The 21,265-nt window shown below is 39.8% G+C and overlaps 1 protein-coding gene across 2 annotated transcripts in view; it reads right to left on the bottom strand.

Moving 5' to 3' along the window:
- The window catches only part of TRIM24 (tripartite motif containing 24), a 131,449-nt gene extending 115,102 nt beyond the window's left edge, over window positions 1-16,347 (bottom strand). For both annotated transcript variants that reach the window (XM_030308518.1, XM_030308519.1), the window contains exon 1: window positions 15,684-16,347. In XM_030308518.1, the coding sequence (XP_030164378.1) occupies window positions 15,684-16,047 (364 nt within the window). In that variant the 5' untranslated portion in view covers window positions 16,048-16,347. The remainder of the gene's footprint in view (window positions 1-15,683) is intronic.
- Between the last annotated feature and the right edge of the window lie 4,918 nt (window positions 16,348-21,265).

The following is a 21,265-nucleotide window of genomic DNA, read 5'->3' as shown; positions in this document are numbered from 1 at the left end:
CAATGAGTAACGTATAGAAATGTTGAATCACTTACTATATTGTACACCTGAAACTAACATAACATAGTATGTAAACTGTACTGGAATTAAAATAAAAAGTTTATTTTTTTGAGAGATAACATGTCGCATGTGAGCAACATGGGAGGTGGGAGAGGGAGAGAGAGAATTCTAAGTAGGCCTCATGCCCAGTGTACTCCTCAGGATTTGATCTCATGAAATCTCATGACCATGAGATCATGATCTGAACCAAAATGAAGAGTCAGATGCTTAAGTAAGCCATCCAGGCACCCCTCAAAAATGTATTTTAAAAAATAAAAAGAATTTCCTGCAGAACATCTTGCCTATTGTTTTCCGGCCAAAAGATTTCTTGACATTAAAGACTCAACAGCATGGTATTGATGTAAAATCAAATTGATTGATGGAACAGTGAGCCCAAAAATAAACCAAGACATGCATGAATAACGGATACTTGACCATGACAGCACAATAAAAGATTGCTTTTTCAACAGCAGTGGTGGAATAAATATCCACATGTAAAACGAACTTGGATCCATACCTTATATCACATATAAACATGAACTCAAAATGGACCAAAGACTTAAAACTATGAAACTTCAAGGGTAAAACATTTATGTTAGATAAAGTTTTCTTGATACAAGGAGCTCCTCAGAGAAACAACCAAGCTGGTATAGAAAAAGTACAGGATGAAGCGAGAAACTCTTTGGTCTGCCAGAACGTAAGACGTGCTCAAAAACCAATAGGGGCATGCCAAAGGGTAAGATTTCAACTTAAAGGGGTTTCTACTGCCCAAATTCAAACAGTTTGGTTATCAAAATAAATAATGAAAGGAAAGGTTTATAGCGTATTAACTTAAAAAATTTCACAAGCCACAGTGATGAGTAAATGGAAAAGGAAAATCTCATCCATACAGAATATCAACTAGTAAGCAGAGGATGAGAGAAAAATCACCATTCTGCAACATCACAGTAGTAACTGATGAAGGCAAGAAATCATTCGTGGATGCTCATCTATGGTTTTTTAGAAACAGAACACTCACACTGACCCCAAAGTATCTCACAGGAGGTTACTTATTAATTACAAAGGGGGAAAAAGATATTTGTAAAGTGGAGAAATCTGGCCGTTTAAAGTAGTGACCTAAGCCAAACACGAATAATAATGAGACAGAATGGTTTCCTAATGTAAAGCACTGAAGAACCTATCACTTTAGCCAAAATGATGCATTAGGCTGGATACAGTAAGGAGAGAGAAATCAAACATTAAGTTTGAAAAAAAAGAAGTTTGACATAAGTAATTACTAACGACACCAAGGAACTGGGATAACAGGACTGGATAGTAAGAAGTTGAGACAATGCTAGGGCACCTGGGTGGCTCAGTCAGTTAAGCATCGGACGTGAGCTCAGGTCATGATCTCACAGTTCGTGGGTTTGAGCCCCGCATCAGGCTGTGTGCTGACAGCTCAGAGCCTGGAGCCTGCTTCAGATTCTGTCTTTCCCTCTCTCTCTGCCCCTCCCGCACTTTTTCTCTCTCTCAAAAATAAATATACAATTTAAAAAAGTTTTTTAATAAAAAAATTTTTAAAAGAAGTTGAGACAAGGCTAAAAATATAATTATTAGAGCAGATATAATAAATATATGACATATAATAGCCACTACCTCTAAGGCTAGGACAGACTGAGAAAAGATACAGCCATCGCTCACTTTGGTGCTGCATCAGTGGGATTTGTTGGAAATTCACCCTCTGGAACTTGTTCACAAATCTTCTTACTCTATGGTACATACTGGCAATCTGTGTCCTGGATTTCTCCCACCACCAAATGAAAAAAAAAAAAAAAAGCTGTTGTGAAGGACATTATTATAACAACTGACAAAATTTAATATAGATTATCAGATAATGTTGTTGTATTAATGTCAAATTTCCTGAATCTGGTAATTATACTGTGGCTATATGAGATTATCCTTGCATATATCAAAACTCATCAACTTGTAGATTTTAAATTTGTGCAGCTTACTGTATGTTAATCTTATCTCAGTAAAACTAAAAACACTTAAAGAGACTATACTTCAGAGACACATAGACATGTTTGGAGCTCAAGGGTCATGTCTACAACTTACTCCCATATAAGTAAAAAATAAATAAAATTAAAAAATAACCCTAAGTATACCAAAGCGAGAAATAAGGAAAATGCAACAAAATTCAGCAGCCTTAGGAAGGGCTCATAGGGCTTAATGCTAAGTTCTCACATGTGGGCTTTATGCTGAAACATCAGTTGGCTGGATATGTGTCTCAATTCAATTTTTTTTCTGTGAAAACCTTAGAAATCTTTACTCCAGGTTCTTCTGGAGTCAAGTCCAATGATAATCTGACATTCTTTCCATTGTAAGTGATGCACTCTTTTTGTGTAGATGCCCAAAGTATTATTTTCTTTTTCTTTCAGAGCCCTACAACAAGTTTCAATTGATGGCTGTTGTCTCCATTTTCCTAGGCACTTGGTGAACCTTTTCAATACAAATGTTCATCTTTGTTTTAACAATATTTTGTTTTTGTTTTGTTTCTTTGTTCAAGTAGTCTTCAGGTACTATTATTAACGTTCATATATTTATGTGCATATGTATGTAAAATCTTCCACTTTATGAATTTCTTATGATATCTTTACTTGATTTGTAAAATCATTTATTTCTTTTATGGTACTTTCTGGAGTGTTTAGTCATTCAAGAATTTTCTGGTTCATCTTCATTTCTGAAATCTTTCTAATTCATTCCTCATTCTGTCAATTTTTCTTTTCATGACCTCCTACAGAATAGGAGCTCATTTCTAAACTTTTCTAAATCTAATTTATACTGTTTTTTTTCATAACAGAGTTTTATTTTCCCAGCTCATTTTATGGAAGTAGGTTTCATTATCTCTCTGCTTTAAGACCAAGGTATACTGCTATCTTCACTTCTTTAGATCTGTTAATTCAGAGGACTTGTCATCTTTTTTTCTTATACTACCTTTCAATCATCTAAAACTATAGTACTTTCTATAGACCAATTTACAGTAGCATGTGTTTTCTTATAAAGTTTCCTAGGTAGGATTCATAAACAAATGGTACCTTAGTGTAAACACTTCCCTAATACTTTGAGATTTGCCTTCTCGAATGCCCCCTCCCACATGTATCTGAGGCTTTTCTCTTCTTTGCCCCCAAATTCCTACCCTGGTCAACTTGTGTTTATTTACAGCAGTTTCTTCTCAGTGTGGGGCTCTGTTCTTTCACTGAATATTTCCAAGAATCTCAGGAACCAGGCTGTCCCAGCTCCCTTGCACTTTCCAGTGGCAAACTGTGTCTCATTTCAGACCCTATTAACGATTTGTGGACCACACTTTGAGTAGCACTAAACTGAGATACTCTCTTCTTCAGAGAAATGCTGGGTGGCTTTCTAAGAAGGCAGACAGGTACCACTATAAATGTATATGATGTCTAGCAGCAAGTGGACCTCAACATGATCTGCAATCCTACTACGTTTTACTGGAAAATTCAATCCTCTCTGAGGACACACAGACAAACCTTCTATTTATTCCTGCCTTCTCTCCTGTTCATAACAAAACATCTCTACTTCTATCCAAAGTCATCAATCTCTCCACCTATGCCTTGGATTAATCCTATCCTGCCTTGTCAAAACCCTCACACACTCACTTAGAAATCTCTTTGGTACATCCAATAGCTCACTTGATTGAACTCTTCCACTTTCATATAAACATGCTTAAAGCCTTTCCTGTTTACAAAAAAAAGCAATCAACAAGAAACCCTTAACTCCATTTTTTTCTCCCCAAGTATTGCCTTATCCCTTTAAACTTCTCTACAGAGTTGTCTAAACTTTCCATCTATATCTCTTTACTTCCTATCCACTGTATAACCCACCCCAATATGGTTTCCCCTTCTACTTCACCAAAATATGCTTTTGCACTATTGCCATGTTTCTAACGCTAAAAATGCTGTTGGCCTCTCTTACCTGATCTTGCAGAAATATGACACTATGAAACACCACTGCTTTGTTAATTCTTTCTTTCCTTGGCTTCCATGACACTACATATTTCTGGTTTTCTCCTACCTCTTTCTCAGTCTCCTTTGTATATTTCCATCCTTATCTAGTAGCCATTACATACCTGACTTCCTGAAGCCTTGTCCTAGGTGATCTCCTCACTTTCACCTCCAGAGGAGAAGGGAAAAGAGCAAAGGAAGGACAACAGGAGACGAAAAAGGATGGGTCAGAGAAGTGGGAGGAAACCTTAATACCAAAAGATGGGTGGGAAAGTGAGCTGAGAAGATTAGTAAAAGCAAGTTAAGGCACATGACACACAAGTATAGAAGAATGATGAACACTGGAAGAAACATAAATCAACATGCACCAGTACAAAGAGACAGACACTAGGAATCTCATGTGCTATAGGTTCTCTTCCTGGTTATCCTTAATGCTTAATATAGACAGCCAATAGAGCCCAGAAAGAGTATTCATTCACAATCAAGGTAAAATAAAGACCTTCTGGTAGTTATGAATCCTAATTACTATACATGACATTTTTCTTTTAAATTTATTGTATCATGACAAGAGTACCTATGGACTATGTATATTAGAAGAAATCAGAACAAATTTCTTTGAGGAACAGTGTATTTTTACAACTTAGAAGAGATTTGAAAACCATTTTGAAAGAAGAGATAAACATGGAAAAATACTGAGGCAATTCAGCTGATAGTTATATTCACATGTTGTTTTAAACAAATATTTGAACATGAACCCTACATATATTATGTACATATAGTATAGCACTAGATCTTGTACACAATAAATCACATGAACATAAAACAATTTTTAAATGCACAATTTTACTTGTTTCTGAAAGTTAAAGAGAGAGCACAAACACATGAGTGGGGGAGAGGCAGAGAGAGAGGGAGACAGAGAATCCCAAGCAGGCTCCATGCTGTCAGTGCACAGCCTGACTCAGGGCTCAAATCCACAAACCCTGAGATCATGACCTAAGCTGAAATCAAGAGTTGAATGCTTAACTGACTGAGCCACCCAGGTGCCCAAAACATTAAAAAAAAAAAAAAAAAGTTTTTTAATGTTTATTTATTTTAGAGAGAGAAAGTGTACATGTGCACGAGCAGGGGAGGGGCAGAGAGAGAGGGAGACAGACTCCAGACCCACATACTGCGAGATAATGACCTGAGCCAAAGTCGTAACCTTAACCAACTAAGCCACCCAGGTGCCCGCCACCCCCTCAGAAAAAAACATTTTTAAAGAATAAAATCAGGGTCAAATATTTTTAAATGTCTTGCTAATCATGATAGCTATGAAGCTATTATCCTCTCATTGTCCAAGATGTGATATACACTTAAGGCATAGTTCATCGTTAATATAGAGGATGTCCATCCATTTCAAAGAGTCTTCTTGGTAACTTTGAAACTTTTAGGTCTAATTGTTAGATATGGTTAGAAAATTACTTATGTTCATCTCACAGTAAGACTAATTAAGGTCCTATAAAGTATCAGCTCTGTCACTATAATGCTGTTATACTTACAAATTAATATTATTTTTCATCAGAGCTAAAAATGAGACTTCAAAGATTCAAATAATTTAGGGCTGGTGGAAAATCACAAATCCATCAACTCCATACACCTGGTAAAATGGAAAACAAAATGGAACAGCAACAATTACAGCTTTCTACAAAATACAGATCTCCTGGCCAGCTAATCCACCACTGACTGCCTGCATATTCAGGTGCCAGGAAATGACAAGTATCTATCCCTCTATGTAACACTAAAGAAGTCATCAAAGGTGAGAAGCCCTGAGGAACCTTCTGTATTTTCCTTAACTGGGGAAGAGCCAAGCTATCAGCATCCAGCCTTGATTACAGACTTAAAATGTAACACTCAAGGCTATTAATATTGGCACTGGGGATCACTTTTTATGGCTATTGCACATGTGCCCTACATGCTACAACTTGGGAATTTCTCCAGGCTGCTGAAACTGAAGGGTTTTTATGAGTGGCCTCCATATGGGACTTTCCTAGTAACTGAGATTACAGGATTTTATGTCAGGGTCCTGATAATGGCCTACCATGATCTTCAATTTTTGACAGTCATTTTGGTTCAAAACAAAGGTTATAATCCATAACATCTTATCCCAAAACATGTAAATTGTATAATTTGTGTATGTGCACTAAGGGTAGAATGAGGGGACACAACAGGGTCTGCAGTATAGAAATCCTATCAGTTCCAGGGTAGCTGTGTACAGTTTATAGACTGCACAGCACAAGGGACTTCTCAATTTAAGAGAGCTCTTATTTCTAATTAATGCAAAGGTACCTTTTGCCCTGCAGCAGCCCTGATTCCTTCCCTAAAGATACTTTGTATACTTTATGTGAAATGTAGCCATTTAACAGGCTTATTCATGTGACCATGACAATCTACTTATCAAGTACTTTAAAGGTTAATTTATGCATAGAAGTTCTAATGTTTTCCCTCAACTCAATAAATTATATGTTACCTCATAATGTGACACACATACCATTTTAGAGACTACTGGTCTAGAATGTACTTGCAAATGCAGGAGTCAATTTGAGAAAGGGGTCAAGGTTACAGGGAGAAATGCAAGACTTGTGCAACTAGGTTGATAACTTAATTTGGTGAGATCTCTAAGAAAAATTAAAAAGACAAAAAAATCTAGAGATGTAAGAACCAAAGTTAGCAAATTACTCACATCTAGGTTTATTTAAAAGGTGCAATGCAATTTAAAAATGGTAATTTGGGGTACCTGGATGGCTCAGTCAGTTAAGCATCCTGTTCTAGATTTTGGTTCAGGTCATAATCTCACAGTCAGGAGACTGAGCCTGGCATTGGGCTCTGGGCTAAGCATGGACCCTGCTTGGGATTTTCTCTCTCCCTCTCTTTGCCCCTCCACCACTTGCACATGTACAAGCTCTCTCAAAAATAAACATTTTTTTCTAATGGTATTTTGGGGCACCTGGGTGGTTCAGTCGTTAAGCATCCCACTTCAGCTCAAGTTATGATCTCAAGGTTCCTGAGTTCGAGCCCGGCATTGGGCTCTCTGCAGTCAGCACAGAGCCCACTTTGATCCTCTGTCCCCCTTTCTCTCTGTCCCTCCCCTACTCACACTCTCTCTCAAAAATAAACATAAAAAAAACTAAAAAACGGTATTTTGACATCCACTTTCCACCAGGACAGAGTAACCAATACCAAGACAAGTTTGCCTGCTAGGAAAAAATGTTATGTAACTGGGAAGAATATAGGAAGCAACTTGTCTTCAGGCATTAGACAATAAGCAAGTAAAGACTGTGATCCCTGAAAAAAAGGAAATTCAGGAGGTGAGCCTCGAAAATGTCTTGATTCTCTGCCTGGGGACTCTTTACCAACCACAGTGCAGGGAGCTAGAGTATAAGTAGAACACAGCTAAGAGCCAGAGGAGAATGTGGGGCTGTGGAACAAATTAAACACTGGAGGAAGAGAGCTGCAAAAAGTAAGGATGCCAGGAGTCTCTGTAGGGTTTCTCCCAAGTCCTTGGCTGAAGGCTACCAGGCATGTGCACAACAAGACTTTGGGAAACTTACCAGAGAGTAGTTGCTAAGGGATTGAGAAAAGCAAAGATACTAGAGACCCAACAAGATCAAAGAGAAAACCAATTTTTAAAAAGTAGTCTTAACTCAGCCATACTAATAATTACTTAAAATGTAAATGGTCAAATTAAAAGCAAAAATTTACAGGTTGGATTAAGAAAAAAAAAAGACACAGCTATATACTATCTACAAGAGACATAATTTAAATATAAAGGTTAAAAGTAAAAGAATGGGAAAATATACTACGCAAATAGAGATTAAAAAAAAAACTGGTGCAACTGTATTAATATAAGACAATGCAAACTTCACCAAAAAGTAGTGTGAGATAACATTTCAGTGTTAAAAAAGGGCAAGCAATTCATCAGTAAGATAAAGATTCAAAATACCTGTAGCAAACACTAACCAGGATTAAAGGAATAAAAAGATAAATCAACAATTATGAGATTTTAACATTCTTCTCTCCATAACTGATGATCAAGTAGACAACAATAAAAAAACCACACCCAATACAAATATAGATTTTTACAACACTATCAACCAACTTGACCTAACTGACATTTACTGAACACTACACCCAACAACTGTAGATAGAATTTAAGTTCTTTTCAAATACGCATGGAACATTCACCAAGACAGAGAATACATTAGGACATAAAAGGTCTCAATAACTTCAAAAGATTTAAGTCTTAACAGAGAATTTTTTTTTTACTACAATGGAATAAGCTACCCAGAAAATCCCATTTACCTTTAAATTAACACATTTTTCTTTTTTTTTTTTTTTTTTTTAACACTTATTCATTTTTGAGAGAAGGAGACAGAGCACAAGTAGGGGAGGGGCAGAGAGAGAGGGAGACACAAAATCCCAAGCAGGGTCCAATCTCTGACCTGTCAGGTCCTGACATGTAGGACCCAAACTGAACCCAAACCAAAGAACTGAGAGATCATGACCTGGGCCTAGGTCAGACGCTTAACCAACTGAGCCACCCAGGAGCCCCAAATTAATACATTTCTAAGCAACCCATCAGTCACAGAAGAAATCACAAGAGAAATTTAAAAAAATGTTTTTAATGTTTATTTTGAGAGAGACACAGTGCAAGCAGGGGAAGGCAGAGAGACCCACAGAATCTTAAACAGGCTCCAGGCTCTAAGCTGTCAGCACAGAGCCCCACGCCGGGCTCAAACTCACAAACCGCGACATCATGACCTGAGCTGAAGTCGGATGTGCAACCAACTGAGCCACCCAGGCGCCCCCACAAGAGAAATTTTAAAATATTTTAATAGAATGTTAATAAAAACACAATGCAAACTTTGTTTGAGGTGGCTAACACATAGAAAATAATACCTTTAAAGCAGAGACAAACAAGAAATAAAATTAAAGCCAAAAGTTAGGTGATAAGCCCTTAGTGACTAGCAAGCAAGAAAAAGAGTAAATATTACTAACAGAAGCAAAATAGGGGACAGCACTCAGCCTCTGAAAACATTAAAATGATAAGGGAATACTGTGACCAAATATATGCCAAAAATGTAGCAGTTAGATGAAACAGAAAATTTTCTTCAATTTACCAAAATGGATTCATGAAGAAATATAAAATCTGAATAGCCCTGTATCAATTAAAGACACTGAATTCCTAATCAAAAACCTTCTCATGAAGAAAACTCCAAGCCCATATGGATTCACTGAATTCTGTCAAATATTTAAATACTAATTTTACAAAACCTCTTTCAGAAAATGAGATGGAACACTTATACATTGAGGTCAGTATTACCTTGATACCCAAATCAGATAAAGATACAAGAAAGCTTCCTCATCAACATAAAAATGTCCTTAAAATATTAGCAAACCAAATCCAGAAGTACACCAAAAGGATAATACATCATGACCAAGCAGTGCATATCCCAACAATATGTTTAACATCTGAAAATCAACATAATTCACCACATTAACAGAAAAAAGAAAACCCACACTATCATTCTAATAGATACAGAAAATTCAATTGACAAAATTCATCATCCACTCATGATTAAACCCTCAGCACTCTAGGAACAGAAGGAATCTTCTGAATTTTGATAACGAGTATCTGTAAAAAGGTAATAGATCTAACATATTAATTGTGAACAACTAATGTTGTCCTCCTAAGATCAGGAATAAGGCAAGGATGTTATCTTTCATTTAATAGTGAAATTAAACATCTATTCAATATTGCAATAAGGGAAGAAAATGACCAATTATTAGGAACGGAAAGAAGTAAAACTACCTGTAAACAAAGGCAGTCTACACAGAAAATCTTAAAGAATTTATAAAGAAACTACTAGATTTAATTGAAGTTAGCTAGATAATGGGATACAATCAATATACAAAAGTCAATTATATTTAGACTAGCAACCATTAGAAATATTAAAAAAAAATTTTTTTAATGTTTATTTTTTGAGAGAGGACAGAGAATGTGAGCAGCCGAGGGGTAGAGAGAGAGGGAGACAGAGGATCTGAAGTGGGCTCTGTGCACAAAAAGCCTGACTCGGGGCTCAAACCCATATGCCATGAAATCATGACCTGAGCTTAACCGACTGACCCACCCAGGCACCCCTAGAAATGATATTTTCAAAAACACCATGATCATTAAACAACATTATCATAAAATTTTTTGGAATAAACTTCACAAATATTGTGCAAGCTTACTATGAGAAAATAGTACTCAGAGAAACTAAAGATCTAAATAAATGGGAGATAAAACATGTTTATAGATAGGAACTGTCAATATTGTTAGATCATTCTCCCCAAAGTAGTATCTGGACTTAATGCAATTCTAATCAAAATCATAGCAGGCTTTATGTAGAAATTAACAAGCTGCCTCTAAAATTTATGAAGAAATGCAAATGACTTCAAAGAGCCAAACAATTTTGAAAAGGAACAAAACTGCCCAATTCCAAATTTGCTTTGAAAGCTACAGTAATAATCGGGGCGCCTGAGTGGCTCAGTCGGTTAAGCGTTCGACTTCAGCTCAGGTCACGATCTCATGGATTGTGAGTTCGGGCCTCATCAGGTTCTGTGCTGATGGCTTGGAGCCTGGAGACTGCTTCAGATTCTTTGTCTCACTCTCTCTCTGCCCCTCCCCTGCTCATGATCTGTCTCTCTCTGTCTCAAAAATAAACATTAAAAAAAAAATTTTAAAGCTACAGTAATAAAAAAAAAACCACTGTTAGTACCGAATGGATAGATCAATAGAACAGAAAAGAATATAGAAATAGAACCATACTATGTTCAACTGATTTTTTACAAAAATGCCCAAGTGACATAATGGGAAAAGGACTCTTTTCAGTAAATGGTGCTTTAACATATGGTTGAAAACATGAACCTCAACCCTTACCTCATACAAAAATTGCTCAAAATAGATTATAGCTCTAAATATAAAAACTAAAACTACCAAAAGACGGTATAAAATCTTAGTAAATTTAGGGTAGGCACAGAAGTATTAGAACACAAAAATCACTAATCATAAAAGAAAAAAATTGATAAATCATACTTAAATCAAAATTTCAAACTTCAGCTCTTCAAAAAATACCATTAAGAAAATGAACAGGCAAGCTATAGGCGTGAAAGAAAATATGTGTAATACACATATTTAACAAAGGACCAGGATACAGAATATATATAAAGAATAGTTTTCTGGGGCGCCTGAGTGGCTCAGTCAGTTAAGTGTTTGACTCTTGATTTTGGCTCAGGTCATGATCTCAGGGTCATGAGATCAAGCCTTGCATTGGGCTCAGTGCTAAGCATAGAGCCTGCTTGAGAACATCTCTCCCCTCCTCTCTGTCCATCACCCCACACCCCACACTGTCCTCCCCCCACACTCCCCTCCAGGAAAAAATAAACATTAAAAAAAGAACATATACTTTTCAATAATATATCCAATTACCTAATTTTAAAAATCTGCAAAAGACAAACTGAAATTTTACCAAAAAGTTGTAATAATCAATAAGCATAGGAAAGATGCTCATCATTATTCATTGGGGAAATGAAAATTAAAACCATGAGACAACCCTTCGCACATACTAAAATGACTAAAATTAAAGACTAACAACACTCAAATTGGCAACGATGTGAACCAACTGGAACTCTTATACGTTGCTGGAGGGAATGCAAAACAGTACAACCAGTGTAAATATACGTTTATGATGCAAACAAGAAATTCCAATTATAAGTATTTACCCAAGGAAATGAAAACACATCCACATAAAGACTTGTCTACAGATATTTATAACAATTTTATTCATAATAGCCCCAAATTGAAACCAATAGTATAATTTCCATTAATAGGTGAATATTGAATATAATATTGTATAATAAAACTGGTGGACAATATGGATCAGTGCTAAATACTATTAATTCTTTGTCATTGTGTCTTGTACTCACAAGGTGATTTATACTTCTCTCACCAAGAACTCAAAGAAACCAGATCCTAGAATTGACAGTTATGTATCTCTTAGACGACCTATTAGAAAAGAAGTCTAGGAAAACTGATGGATTCTTTTATTTTACTCTCCTTGGTCAAATAATGTGATCCCTTTCAAAAGTATGCTCAGTATTCTTGTAAAAATAGCTTAGAGTTTGCTACGCTTGCTGACTACATCACCACCACAAAATATTACACCATGTTGTAACATCTCTTCGGGATTAGTGTGTCTTCTGACTTCATGTACCTGTAATGTACCTAAAGAAAAACTGTTTTCTAAGCTCTTCCCTCTTTCCTGGATATAACTGCACACTAAGAAAATGACAGTCACACCTGAGGGAGTCATCCAACTTTAGCATGTGGCCACTCATCCTCATTCCTTCCAACTGGCAGCCTTACAAAAGGACAGTTTTGACCCATGTTCTCAACGGCGGCTTGGTAGCTAGTTTAATTGTGTCTGAACATTTATACATTATAATACTTTTTGTTGTTATAAATTAGCTTTATTTCTTTTTCATAAAAAATATCTTAGGATTTATTTTCCATGAATCTCGTTTAGGATAACGGGGAGCACCAAAAAGTATTTAATAGAAAAATTAGGTCTGATAATGTTGAAACCTATCACTCTACACCTTGAACTTTAGTCTTAATTTCCTTAAGAATCCTCTTATGATCAATTTTATTTCAGAATATCATACTGCTTGAGCTAAAGAAGCACTAAGGTTTAATATTATACTCTAGAATTCTAAAACTATGCCAAATTGGGCACTCTGGGGGGATGGGCCTAGAAATCTAAATTTTTAATGTAAATTTTTAACCAGTGAGGGGCGCCTGGGTGGCTCAGTGGGTTGACCTTCCAACTTTGGCCTACGTCATGATCTTGTGGTTCATGAGTTCAAGCCACACATTAAGGCTAGATGCTGTTGGTGCTTCAGATCCTCCACCCCTCTTTCTGCCCCTTCCCCACTTGCATTCTCTCAAAAATAAACAAAACATTTAAAATTTTATTTAAAAAAGTAAAAAATAAAATTTTACTCAGCGATTCTAGTAGAGCTAAAATTTGAAAACCACTATCTAAATCTAAAAGGGAAGAGTTTAACTGCAACATAATTGTGGCCTCAACAAAACTTGTTTTATTTGGCCTACACAATGGGCTTGTGTGCAATATATATTTTATTCACTTGCCAATATCTAATACTAGCGAAAGGTTACACATAATTTCCAGGCTTCAGACTTCTCATTAAAATATATACATAAATGTCCTTCCATACTGGCCCTGCCCTCTCTTACATGACCATCTGCTGAGGCTGAGTTTGTTCGCCTTCTCGTTCACTCTCCACCATTCCCTATTATTTTACCCAGATACCTGGCTTAGCTCCTGTAGGTATTACAGTTTGACCCTCAAGACTGTACCGACACGTTCATTAGGAGAATAAAGAACAGAGATGATCAAATGAACCCTATTTATTTAGTTATGAAACGTACTGGCTAAAGTTTTACTTCAGCTAGTATTAGAATAAGTTTGCAATGAGAAAGAAAGGGAGAACATAAGTCATTAAGATTCAGGATAGATAGTATTTTTAATTTACTGAAGATAACCCTCTTTTTTTAGAGTGTATTTAAAAGTGTCATTTGATAGAGACTTTTTCTTTCTTGGTATAAAAACAGAAACATTGCCTTCCAATCTTAAATGCTTTCTTGAACTATTGCTTACAAACACCAAGATAAAATATATTTAGAGGTTAGAATTAAAAAGAACATTTTAAGAAATGTGGAATTGCAAATTTGTCTCAGAGTTGATTTTCAGAGCTTGTCTTATCCATGTTCTCATTCATTCTGACCTAAATGTCACTGCCGGGCACATGATAAATCTTAATTCTAGAATTATGCAAAATTCAGATCCTGACTACTAGCCTGTTTAACCGCTTAAAATATAAATAAAAGAAACTATAAAATGTATCTAAAAACTAAGACTTAAGTTTCACCTGTACTAAATTTCCAACAGGTGAGTCACATCAGAGAAAACAAGTGTGAAAGATCTCAGACTTTGCAAGCTAGCTTACCAGGGTTGAAGACGCAAAGACTCAGGAGTGAGAGATAAGGGGCAGTTTGTTAGTTACAATAACATAAAGCAAAGCACCAACACTTTTGCACTGGTTCCCAGAACCCCAGTTCCCACCAGGCAAGGCGAAAATGGCCAGCTGACACCTGCATAGGCAATGGGTTGTGTTACACAAGAGGAAACCTAAGCTTAGAGAACACCAGTCTTTTATCACAGGCAATAAGCTCGCCTGCCTTTTACCCCAGTAGACATTTATTATACTGGACCATACGCATGCCTGCTCTTTGCTCTGATGGAAGACACTATCTCTATCTTCCAAGGCTGTTCCTTATACAAACATCTTTTAAAAAACAGAAACAAAGGGCAGTCAGTACCTTCCTGGCAAGACCTGCAGAAACTTAGAGACCCGTGGAAAATTGTCTCCCTTAACACTGGATACTGTTCCTAACATATACTCAAATGAGAAGTCTAACACTACAATCTATTTATGGCATCAATTTCATATACCCCTTGACCGGCTCAATTACCTAATCACCAATTTATCTCAAATTAAATCAACTAGAGCCTCTAAAAAGGAAGTATATATTAAAAAGGAATGACTCCCCTTTTCCAGTTACTTTATTTTTAAAAGATGCTCCAATATTTGCAATATTAAAATTTAAAATCCTCAAGCATTCCACTAGAAATGATTACTATGCTTACTTTAACTAACTTTAAATGTTTCAAACCTGTTAACGCTAGCAATAGGAACTACCTGTCAAAAGTCTCATTATACAGTAACAAACACCACAAAGAGAACAGTAACTTCAACATTTCCAGCTGCTCTCTACAAAATACGAGAAAATTCTGCACCCCAAATCACTCTGTTCTATTTCTCCTTACCCTTTACCGTCTCAAAATAAAATCTTCGAATGAGAAAGACAACAAAATACCGTCTCTTTGGGTTCCTTTGTCCCTAGCTGAAGGTAGAAAATCGGGGACTCGTTAAGGTAAAGAACCTGAAACATGCAAGATAGAAAATAGACGGCATCCGATCTGTAATCAATCACCGGAGAAAGTCCCCATCACTTCATCTTCATCCCTCCCTTCCCCCTCCAGCTCAAATAACGTGGGTATATACGAGATGATTAGGATCATATGGACCCGGACAAAGCTCCGGGGAGGCAGAGGGTAGCAGTTAACTAGATGCAGTCGGCAAAGAATCCGAGATACACGCTACAGCCGACTCCAACGGAGGTTTTCAAAAGTGCGGGTCGCACGGGCCACCCAACCCTGGAGGAGAATGCTGAGCAGCAGGAGGAGCAGCGGCGGCGCCGCCAAGTCCTCAGAGCCCGTGGAAGTTGCTCGCGGGGCGCGCGGCACGCCGCAGAGCGCGCGGGCCCTCCATGTCACCGCCGCCAACACAGACCCTCCTCCTCGCCCCTCCCCCGCCGCGCACCCCGGGCGGCGGCGACATGACAGCGGGTCGCGCCGCACAAGGGCGCTCGCCTCCCGGAGCCCCTCCCCGGGCTCCCCGGCGTCCCCGGCCGGCTCTCACCTTGGGTGGCGAACGGCGAGGAGCCGCTGACCGGCGAGCCGGGGGCGGGGACGGGCGGCGGGGTCTCGGCCGAGCCCAGCATGGGCGCGGGCAGCATGAGGTAGCGCTGGGGCGCGGGTAGGCAGCGCTGGCAGAAGGAGTGCAGGCAGGGCAGCAGCTTGGGCGCCCGGCTCTGGATGTTCTGGTGGCACACGGCGCAAGTGTCCAACAGGTTGAGCCGGGCCGCCTCGCCTCCGCGCTCCGAGTCGGGGCCCTGCCGACTCTCGGCCTCATTCTCCCCGCTTGGCGCCGCCGAGGGCCCCCCGGCGGCCGCCGCCGAAGCCGCCGCGGCCGCCGTCGCCGCCTTCTCCACAGCCACCTCCATTGTCCTGCCCCCGCCGCCGCCGCCGCCGCCGCTGCCGGGGAAGGCGGAGCGCGGTCTCCGCCGACCGCCGCCCCCGACGACCTCCTCCTCCTCCTCCTCACAGGCCGTTCGGGTGACCCGCGGGAGAGGGAGGGAGAGCGGGCCGGGCCGAGAAAGGCTCCTCAGGCCCCGGGGATCCGCCTCCCGGGTGGCGCGGCCGGAAGAAGGGGATCTGTCAGCGGGAACCGTTCCTCGCACCGGGAAGGCTGCGCCCCGTCCGCTTCGCCAACCGCCGCGGCGCTCGTCGAAACCGCCCAGCCCGCCCTCGTCTCCCCGCCTTTCTCTCTGGGCCCCTGGCCCATCTCAGGCCCCGCCCTCGCCCTCCCTCTCCCAGCAACTGAGGCGACAACGAGGAAGGCGCCGCCCAATAGCCGCAGCGCCTGGCCGGGGGGCGGGGCCTGCCCAAGCCCGCGAGGCTCCGACGGCCTCGGCGGGAGGCTGGGAGGTGGGAGGGCGCTTGCCCAGCCCCGCCCCCCGAGCTCCTAGAGCCGCGGCTTCTGATTGGGCCTTTGTGTGTGTTTCGCTCCCCTGAAAAGATTAAGGGATCGTTTGTGAAAGACAGACCGACTAATTCGGTCCGCCTGTGATAGCTCCTCCTATGGGGCGGAGCTCCACCGTGTGTACTCAACGCCGTTAATTAAGTAACTGCTTCGGAGAAAACTCGTTTTACTGCTGAAGACGGGGGTCCTGTGGGAGGAGTAAGTATGGTGGGAGGGTCAAAGGATGTCGAAGTACAGATTGTGAGGAGCTAACAAGGTAAGAATTTTACAAAAGCAGAAATGTTGTGTAAAAAAGATATGTGGAGGCAGCATGGATTTGCCACCTGAATTTACTCTTCTCTATGATGAATGATGGAGCCTGAAGAATAAGGGGGTGGGGGGGGGAGGTTCTCTTGCAAGTCAGAAATTTTTTTAAGGATTTCGCCAGTGAAAACGATGAAAGGTGAAATCAATTTTTAAAGTAAGTGATTTGCTTTTCAAATGAATAAAAATGGTTCTTCAAGGACTTAATATATAAAGATGGTCTGAAAATGTCTTCATTGTATACGGTTGGCACCAACTCAAAAAATAAAAATAAATCTCCGTACTGACGTCCAAATAACGCCTTCAATATTTTTTTCATTCTGACCCCCAAAACACAGGCTTACGTCAGAAGGTACACACGTGTTCCCTCAAAATATGGCCAAGCTTCCGGGCACCTGGCTGGCTCAATGCATAGAGCATGCGGCTCTTGATCTCAGGGTTGTGAGTTCAAGCCCCATGTTGGTCGTGGGACATAAAAAAATGACCAAGCTTTTAAGGAACTGGAAGTATAGAAATGGAGTGAGGAAAACAAAACTTCTGCACACACATGTGAAAAGATTGTATGGAAGTGTAAATGGAGTAGTGTTGGACCTTTGAGGAAAGTGGGATGGGGTCAGAAAAGGCCTTGTTAAAGCTGAAATGATCCTGGGGCGCCTGGGTGGCTCAGTCGGTTAAGCGGCCAACTTCGGCTCAGGTCATGATTTCGCGGTCCGTGGGTTCGTGCCCCGCGTCGGGCTCTGTGCTGACAGCCCAGAGCCTGGAACCTGTTTCAGATTCTGCGTCTCCCTCTCTCTCTGCGCCTCCTCTATTGACGCTCTGTCTTTCTCTGTCTCAAAATAAATAAACGTTAAAAAAAAAATTTAAAAACCGAAATGATCCTGGAAGAACAAATGGCAGCGAGAGAGGGCAGGCTCTAGGCGTCCTGGCCCTCCCTTACCTTTCCCAAGTTATTCCCTCCTACCAGCCTCTTTTCCAAACAGATCGTGAATCCAATCACGATAGGCCTCCAAGAGTGAAGTTCTCCTCCTTAATGGCTTTCAAGAGCTCACTATTTGTTTTGTATAGTGGTAGTTTCTTAAACCTTAGTTTGCATCAGAATCACCTGGCAAGCTTAGTTAAAAGCTGGTTCTTGGGCTCATCCCCATATTCAATTTTAAAAGCATCTGGTGATTGTGATTAAAGCTCCCTGCACTCTCATACTTTATGCTCTAGCAATTTTCATACCTCCTGCTTTGCACATTCTGTTCCCTTTGTTGTAGAATGCTTTTCCCTCAAAGTTCAGGCTTACCTAGTGTCCCCCTAAATGACTCCATGTGAAGTTCATCACTCTTTCCCCCGTACTCATTCTGTACTCCATCTTTTGGTAGCTGCACCCTGAAGATCTTCATATACTAGGAAAGCAAATTATAAATTAATGACTTCATATGCTAATAATTCATTACAGAGATGGTAAACGGGACTCAAGCAGACTAAAGACAAGCGCCTTTTATTCCCTTGGATGATGGTAGTGAAGGAAAGAAAAAGCAGTATATCCTGGAGGCTTGTTTTTGGAGAATTCCATGCAATTTGATAACAATCCACTAGTTTAGTTTCTCAAATCATCATGGATAACCAGTTCTACAGATAATTATCTTCCATATTCTTAGGCTTCCTAGTCTCATATACTTAAAACAATCATATGTTTTACTTTGTTCAAACATATATGGCTTCTGGTTTTATTAAATTCCAGAAAGCAAATTTATTGTTTTAGGGTTTTTTTGATCATGCGATTTTCTTATCTAGATATTGTCGTCTCAAGTGTGTTGCAAAAATAGTTCACAGAGATTCATACTATGATAGCTGATTCGTCCTTAATTATAGCTCTCATGTATCTCCCTCTCTTATTCTATAATGTCTACGACTCCCGAATTCATCCAAGGCTCTCCATATTTTCATCCCTATCTGATCTCCCTGCCTGATCCTACTGCTTTCCCACATCCATTCTATGCTTCACCCTAATTGGATGGCTTGCCATTGTCTAACTGTACCAACATCACCTCTACATCCCTCTGAGAGAGGGGGTAATATTTGTCTATGCTGGAATAGAAGGCAGTCTGCAAAGGACAGCAAGAGCATTCAATGCTAGTGAATATTTCTCAGGGCCACCTCTCACGTGGTAGTAATGGGTGGAAATTCTAGATCTTCCAGGAAAGTGTAACGAAACCATTTTTGTTTAGAGCTCTTAGAGATTATAATACATGTCTACGCAAGGAACGTGTGAGATAACCCCTTTAATGCAATCTTCTGTATCTTTAGAGAAAAGATAAGGAAAAAATTCATACCTTCAGAAGTAGCTGAGAGATTTGGGTAACTTTCAACCTCATTGTTAGAGCAAGGAGAATGCAGTGTGCAGGGGCCAAAGACTGTCTTGTTATCTCAGTGGCTTCCGCAGATATGCCCACAGTCAAGAACCGATGGAAGCAAGGCACATTCTGTGTACTCCATCATGAAGCCATGTCCCGGGACCCAGTATCTCTCTCACATATGCCATGGCCCTATTAAATCCTTGGATCTTCAAACTGGCCCTAGATAGAAAGGAGAGTGAATATTGTATTGACGGTTTTAAAACCCCAAATGATGACCAAAACCAAAATGGAAACAGAACCTAAAATAACTGAGAATATAACTAGATTAAGTTGTCTGCCCTCAGGAAGATAAAAAGTTAAGTTATTTAAAAAAAAAAAAAAAAGTGTATATACTACTTGGGGTACAGTAAAGGATTAACTCAGTGAACATGGGTTATTCAAACCCTGCACGGTCCAGACAAAGCATCCGTCTTTAACTCGCTATTGGGAGATGACCTCTGAATCTTTGCCCTACCTGATAAGAGGATTGCTATATGCCTGAGGCTTTGGCCTCACACCCAGATAGTTTACTCTATGACTTATGGCTCACACAGTTTTTTGTATACCTGAGGCTCTGTGCCACAGTGTCAGTCTGTCCTCTGGAAGGCAGGAGACTGTGTAGCTAAGCTCAGTTACCTGAGGACTTACTCCTTGCTCTGTGACTGTCCCCTAATTGGATCCTGGGGAGGCTTGGGTGAATTTCCTGCACTGGCAACACTTTGCACATGTTGTTACGCATTGTTGCTAGAGGAATAAGCGTGTTGGTGGGACTCCACTGGCCAAGAACTGGAAGCTCTCTCCTGGTTTCTCCTGGGTTTTCCCTACGTGCCTTTTTCCTTTACTGATTTTAATCTGTATCCTTTTGCCGTAATGAATTGTAACTGGGATATAGAAGCTTTTTCTGAATCTTATGAATCCTTCTGGAAAATCATTGAAAGTGAGGGTGGTCTTGGGGATAGCCAATACAAAGGGCATACCATTTTTCCTACAAGTAATTCTACTTGTAATTCCTTGAGGCTAAGGAGCATCTCTTCCGTATTCCTTTAATACCGCACAAACTGCATGGAAGCAAAAAATCTAAAGCTTGCTTCCTCCTGCTTTATTCCTTTAATCCTTTGCTTCATTCTAAGAATTTGCTTCAATTACAGCTCATTTCCCCAATTATCTATCTATCTTCTTTCTATCTATCTATCTATCTATCTATCTATCTATCTTTTTTGCTTCTTGTGAGCCATTTGCTGAAGAGAAAAGTCCAGGAGAGATCATTGCAGTGATTTCCCTTTTCCCTCATCACCTCCCCTATACAGTCATTCTTTTCTTCTAGGTAAACATTGTTTTTAGAAGATGAAGTGTGGAGGGAAAGAAGTCACGAAAGGGCCGGAGAGTGACGGGAGAAGGGGCATATTTATTGCCTTGTCTGAAGGACAGGAATAATGAAGAGAGTTGTAAACTGAATATTGACTCATGAAGCTTTATGCACAACGATTTCTATGGACGGTTGGAGCCAAGTCAACTTAAGTATTGGGAGCAATACCTGTGCAGACTGTTCTGGGAATATCCAAAGGCAGAGAGAAGCCCCTCAGTGCTGTGGAAGCACTTTTATTGGGCTTTATTATGAGAGGAGGTACAGAGGAGAGAAAGCAGAAGCAATGGAAAACCTGAGGATCAAGAGTAAGTCCATCAGAAGACTAAGAAGAAGAAGAAAAAAAAGAGGATGAGAACAGTGAAGATAATAAGGGAACAAGTGAAAGCACACAAATGGAAGAAAAGGAAGAAGGAATAACGCTTGCAGATAACATAACAGGAGAAGAAAAGGTGGAGTAGCTAGGAGCTAGAAGGAGAAGGAGGAGTTTCATGACACTCTGTGATGAAGGAGGTAAGTGAGAAACGAGTAGATGAACCAAAGTGGAACTTTGAAAGGACTCTGAAAATGGTGACATGGTTTATTTTGAGACTTGTAAAAATTTATCCAGTCCCAACTCAACATAAAAC

The sequence above is a fragment of the Lynx canadensis genome, chromosome A2 (genome assembly GCF_007474595.2).
Source record: "Lynx canadensis isolate LIC74 chromosome A2, mLynCan4.pri.v2, whole genome shotgun sequence".
NCBI lineage: Eukaryota > Metazoa > Chordata > Mammalia > Carnivora > Felidae > Lynx > Lynx canadensis.
The sequence above is the reverse complement of the archived record's forward strand: the minus strand, read 5'-3'. Positions and strand labels throughout refer to the sequence as shown.